At 36.8% G+C, this 6,023-nt stretch overlaps 1 protein-coding gene across 1 annotated transcript; it reads left to right on the top strand.

Moving 5' to 3' along the window:
- The first annotated feature begins 1,267 nt into the window (after positions 1-1,267).
- On the top strand, positions 1,268-4,650 carry LOC135744104 (tripartite motif-containing protein 16-like). The gene is made up of 5 exons (XM_065262077.2): positions 1,268-2,041; positions 2,277-2,372; positions 2,582-2,815; positions 2,908-3,109; positions 3,657-4,650. The coding sequence occupies exons 1-5, from the start codon at positions 1,451-1,453 to the stop codon at positions 4,178-4,180; spliced, it is 1,647 nt and encodes a 548-aa protein (XP_065118149.1). The 5' UTR covers positions 1,268-1,450; the 3' UTR covers positions 4,181-4,650.
- The last annotated feature ends 1,373 nt before the right edge of the window (positions 4,651-6,023 follow it).

Here is a 6,023-nt window from a genome sequence, read left to right as displayed (position 1 = left end):
ATGTACTGTTAATATACATTAACTTATTTTTAATTTCACATTAATTGCTTGACAGTAGATTGAACAGTGCACTTTAAGTATATTCTAAAAACACTAGAAGCAATTATGAAAGTAGATATAAAGTTGTAATAAAGTACCAATTAAGTTGTTCCAAAAAATCACTCTTAATGGCAACTTATTACATTTTATTTCAACTTAATATATGAGATATGTGAAATTAATTACACTTAATGTGCATTCAGTGCGCCGAAAAGATTGCATTTAATTCACACTTAAGAGTATTGTTAACAGACATTAAATTGCATTTTAAATCACATTAATTTCATGTCATTATATTGTGTAGTGCACTTTAAGTATATTTTAAAAACACTAGAAGCAATTATGAAAGTAGATATAAAGTTGTAATAAAGTACCAATTAAGTTGTTCAAAAAAATCACTCTTAATGGCAACTTGTTACATTTTATTTCAACTTAATATATGATATATGTTAAATTAATTACACTTAATGTGCATTCAGTGCGCCGAAAAGATTGCATTTAATTCACACTTAAGTGTATATACTTAAAGTGTATTATTTATGTAATAAGTACACTTTATAAAAGTACACTTAAGCACACTTTTTTTTCACAAGGGGTGGTATACAATGAAGGTAAGGTGATAAAGGCTCTTCTGGCTAAATGTTGATCATTTGTGTTGTTATGTTGCCCTCTTTTAATAATCTACAAACCTCCCACCTATAACACTTTGACCCAGATTCACAGACAAGACTTCAGCAAACTCCAGACTAAAATGTTTGTGCCGTCTTAACTGAAAACAACTTACACTGACTGACCTTAAAATATTTCACTGTCATTGTTTTGTGTCGTACTGCACACCAGTAGACTCCTGTTTTTATCTGAGACACATTTAAACTAAAAACTACTTAAATGTCATCATTAACTAAAACTTATTCCTGACTTAATCTCTGTCTGTAAAACCAGCTCATGTCTTTTTAAATATTATAGCAGCTTATGTTTGTTTTAATGCATTCATTTAAAATGTGTATAATCAATTATCTGTAGTTTAAACTTCTATTTATTTTTCTTTTCTAAATGTGAATTGTTTGTGTAAATAATGTAAACTAACTCACCACTAGAGGACAAACACTCACACTGACTTGAATTTTGAATCAGTTTAGTGACAAACATCAGAGGGATTTGATCTGTTATTCTCTTATTTCACCACAAAATTCACTCATATTTATGGCAGAGCATTTTCACAAAGGTTTGGCTACTCGAGACTGCGACTTTCTGTATGAGACTGACATCTAGTGGACTTGTTTATTATATGACTGACAGCTGTTTGCACACGTTTCATAAACACAACCAGGAAATGATTTGAGTTCAGAGAAACTGAAACTGTTGGGCTGTTGTGTGTTTAGTTTTATTGTTTGTAAGTAAATACGGTGAAATGGCAGAAGCGAGTATTTCAGTGATTCAGGATCAGTTCATGTGTTCAGTCTGTCTGGATTTACTGAAGGATCCAGTGACCATTCCCTGTGGACACAGTTACTGTATGAGCTGTATTACAAACTGCTGGAATCAAGATGATCAGAAGAGAAACTACAGCTGCCCTCAGTGCAGACAGACCTTCAATACAAGACCTGATTTAAATAAAAACACCATGCTGGCTGAAGTGGTGGAGATGCTGAAGAAGACAAAACTACAAGCTGATCGTCCTGATCACAGTTATGCTGAAGCTGGAGATGTGAAGTGTGACGTCTGTACTGAGAGAAAACACAAAGCTGTCAAGTCCTGTCTGGTGTGTCTTGAATCTTACTGTCAAACTCATCTTGAACAACATGAAGCTTTTCACACAGGAAAGAAACACAAAGTGATTGATGTGACAGGAAGACTTCAGCAGATGATCTGCCCTCAACATGACAAACTTTTAGAGATTTACTGTAAAACTGATCAGCTCTGTATATGTTATCTGTGTATGGTGGGGAAACACAAAAATCATGATACTATACCAGCTAAAGAAGAGAGGACTGAGAAACAGGTAAGAGATGTGATCTGTGATAAATGTTTCATTATATTGACACCAAAGCTACATTACTAAAGATCTTTATATCTTAAGGGTAACACATACATCACATTCCTTTGATTTATAAAGTTAAGGACATTGTGAAGATGCCATTTTTGACCTACTGTATCGCCCAGTGCTGAATTTTAACTTGTAAAAAATCACTCTATTGTACATTTATCTGTTTCATTATTATTTCCACATCCAACAGAAAGAAGTGAAGGAGATGCAGAGAAAATACCAGCAGAGAATCCAGGAGAGTCAGAAGAAGCTTCAGGAGCTGAGAGATGCTGTGAAGACTCATAAGGTGAGTTTTGATCAGAAGAACAACTGCTGTCTGCTGTTTCAGATCTGTTTCAGACTCAGTTAGGACTCTCATCCAATCAGTCAGTGAGGAGTTCAGTGCTGGATGACTTTCACTGAAGTTCACTGTGGGTAACAGACTGTGTGATGTACCAGTAAGAGCTGAGTGAATGCTGCTGATTCTAATGCTCCTCTCTCTGTGTGTCCTAACAGCGCTCTGCACAGACAGCAGTGGACGACACTGAGAGGATCTTTACTCAACTGATCCAAACCATTGAGCGAAGACGATCTGAGGTGACACAGCTGATCAGAGATCAGGAAAAGACTGCAGTGAGTGAAGCTGAAGGACTCTTGAAGCGACTGGAGCAGGAGATTGATGATCTGAGGAGGAGAGACGCTGAGCTGGAGCAGCTTTCACACACAGATGATCACATCCATTTCCTCCAGGTAACAGAGATCAGAGATCTTTAGGAAGTGAAGAGCATGTTTTACTCAGATGATATTTTCAGTGTCATGAGTTTATGTTTGTGTTTGTGTAGAGTTTCCAGTCTCTCTCTGTTCCTCCTGGATCTACAGACTCACTCAGCATCACTGTCAGCTCTCTCATCTCTTTTGATGATGTAGGAAAATCTGTGTCTCATCTGAGAGAGAAACTGGAGGATTTCTGTAGAGAAGAGAGAGAGAAGATATTTGATAAAAGTAAAGCACCTGAACCTGAGACCAGGGAGCAGTTCCTAAAATGTGAGTCTCAATAAACAACAAACAAACACACTGATGCTGATAAAGACATGAACAGTGATAATCTTAATTTCAGTCTTTTTAAACTCCTCTATAATGATACTCATGAATCAAACTGAATGTGCAGAATAAACAGAAAATAAATAACTGTGCTCGCCCACAATGAAACATAACTGTGAGATCAAATAGCAGTTCATAAATCAAGTTTCTCATGTAATATTTAAATTTCTGAAGCCATTAAGTTTTTCAATAAACAAAAATGATCCACACTTAAATTAAATTATGATAAAATATATTTTAAAGTGTACAACTACAGAACAGATGGACTTTGACAATGTTCACACATTCACAAACCTTTTACACACACAGGATTATGATGAATATAACAGTAAAACAATCAGATTAGATTCTGTCTATACTGTAAATGATCTCTGTTCACTTCTTAACACATTGACAGTCCTCAAAAACTAAATAAGACTTGAAGTTTTATTTTAATTATTGAAATGTATAATTTTACATTTAAATGATGTTTTTGATTTGTCTTCATCAGATTATCATCACTTCACTGCAGATCCAAACACAGCACATAAACTTCTCCGTCTGTCTGAGGGGAACAGAGTGATTACTAACACTAACACAGTTCAGCCGTATCCTGATCATCCAGACAGATTTGCTGTTTGTTATCAGGTGTTGTGTAGTGAGAGTTTGAGTGGACGCTGTTACTGGGAGGTTGAGTGGAGTGGTGATGTGTTAATATCAGTGTCATATAAGAGCATCAGCAGGAAGGGAGGTGATGAGTGTTTGTTTGGATTTAATGATCAGTCCTGGAGTTTGCGCTGCTCTGACTCCAGATGTTCATTCTGGCACAATAACATTGAGACTAAACTCCCTGTAGTGTTCAGATCTTCTAGAATAGGAGTTTATGTGGATCACAGTTCAGGATCTCTGTCCTTCTACAGCGTCTCTGACACAATGACCCTCATCCACAGAGTCAACACCACATTCACTAAACCTCTCTATCCTGGGTTTTGGGTTTATTATGGATCAGTGAAACTGTGTGATCTAACAATATAGATGATACAGAGAGTCTACAAATAATTTTGTCATATTATAAGTCTGAACATGATGAATCAACAACAAAGAAATAATAAGTCTTTCATTTTCTAATTAGTAATTTTAAATAACTGATTGTAATGTTATATTTTAATAATTGTATTTTGTCCTGTCAAACAGAGGTAGCTGTATAGTAGTTATTCACAGTTAATATTATTCATCTACAGCCGTTTATTCTTTTATGTGTACAAACAGCTATAAATAAAATGTTATACAAGACACTAAAATGTATGAGTTTGAATTCGAAATTAATCTCGATTCAAATTTCACATTTAGTTTGACATTAGTTTAATCCAAAATGTACAATGCTGAATATACAACTGTGGATTTATAGTAAACATTTCTAACAATATGTTTAAAGACAATCACTAAAGTTAATAAATGTCTGAATTGCACATTACTTAAAAATAATTACAATAAAACCATTATGAAAATCTGACTTTTTCTATGTTAAGTGCTATAATTCAGGGCTGGACTGGAACAAAAAAAATCAGCCCTGGACTTCATCCAAACCGGCCCACTATGCACGCACGCACGCACGCACGCACGCACACACACAGAGACACACAGAGAGACACACAGAGAGACACACAGAGAGACACACAGAGAGACACACAGAGACACACAGAGACACACAGAGACACACAGACACACACACAGACACACACACGTCTACATACATTATTCTGCATGTAAAATTACTGAATAAATTACTTCCATGTCCCAGAAACCTCCTGTGCAGTGTCTCATCTGTGTTCATGATCTGATGATGGACTGTAACTTCATAAACCTTTTCTGGATTTGTGACAGTTTCATCATGAGGAATCTCTCCAGGCCTGGTTGTCTTCCTCCTCCTTTTTGATGGTAATGCAGACTCAACTTCCAGCTCTATCTCTTTGTCTTGTCCCTGCAATTTTTCATTTGCCCACAGAACAAATTTCTCTGCGGCTGCATTGACCGAGACAAAGTCTCTTGACATGCTTTTCAGGCTTTCATGTATTGCCATAACCATTCTGTGGGCAGACAAAATATCCATCAGTTGTGTTTGGAGGTATTTGGACAGTGGTGATGTCTGCTGAAACAGGTTTGTGTAACACAGTCTCACCCCATTTCGTCAATATTTGACGACACTTGACCATTCGTCAATATGTGACGCGGAGGGTATACCTTTCGCGTCATTTTTTGACGAACTGGGGACTTCAATACTATTACGTCCGTTGCATTCTCTTCTCCTATTTTCGTACCAATTTCGCGTCGGTTTAGGGTTAGATTACGCAAAATTAAACCGTGTACGCGAAATTAAACAGTGTACGCGAAATTAAACAGTTGTCACCTGGCGTTGGGGTTAGAAACAGTTGTCACCTGGCGTTGGGGTTAGAGTTAGGTTTGGGTAGGGATGTCATTATGTAAATCTTACCCTAAACCGACGCGAAATTGGTAAGAAAATAGGAGAAGAAAATGCAACGGACGTAATAGTATTGAAGTCCCCAGTTCGTCAAAAAATGACGCGAAAGGTATACCCTCCGCGTCACATATTGACGAATGGTCAAGTGTCGTCAAATATTGACGAAATGGGGTGAGACTGGGTCAGTATCATCTCATACATAAGCAGAGCCTCAACAAATCCTCGTGCTTTAACACGAGCAGTGGTTTTCATGGTCATATCCTCTTGTATCGCTGTCAATGCAAGGATGACATCCACATAGAGACAATTATCTGGATTTCAAATGATCCAAACACTTTTTGGAGAGCATTATCTTTGGCCAACAACCTTGTCACGCCAATTGGTGAGAGTCGCCTCTGG

The sequence above is a fragment of the Paramisgurnus dabryanus genome, chromosome 6 (genome assembly GCF_030506205.2).
Source record: "Paramisgurnus dabryanus chromosome 6, PD_genome_1.1, whole genome shotgun sequence".
Taxonomy (NCBI): domain Eukaryota; kingdom Metazoa; phylum Chordata; class Actinopteri; order Cypriniformes; family Cobitidae; genus Paramisgurnus; species Paramisgurnus dabryanus.
Note: the sequence above shows the minus strand (reverse complement) of the source record. Positions and strands in the feature narration are given on the sequence as shown.

Bases quoted from the DNA above. Each gene is read 5' to 3' on its own strand.
- LOC135744104 (XM_065262077.2), top strand. From the start codon at position 1,451: ATGGCAGAAGCGAGTATTTCAGTGATTCAGGATCAGTTCATGTGTTCA. The intron at 2,042-2,276 runs GTAAGAGATGTG...CACATCCAACAG, and splicing joins AAGAGAGGACTGAGAAACAG to AAAGAAGTGAAGGAGATGCA. The intron at 2,816-2,907 runs GTAACAGAGATC...GTGTTTGTGTAG, and splicing joins ATCACATCCATTTCCTCCAG to AGTTTCCAGTCTCTCTCTGT.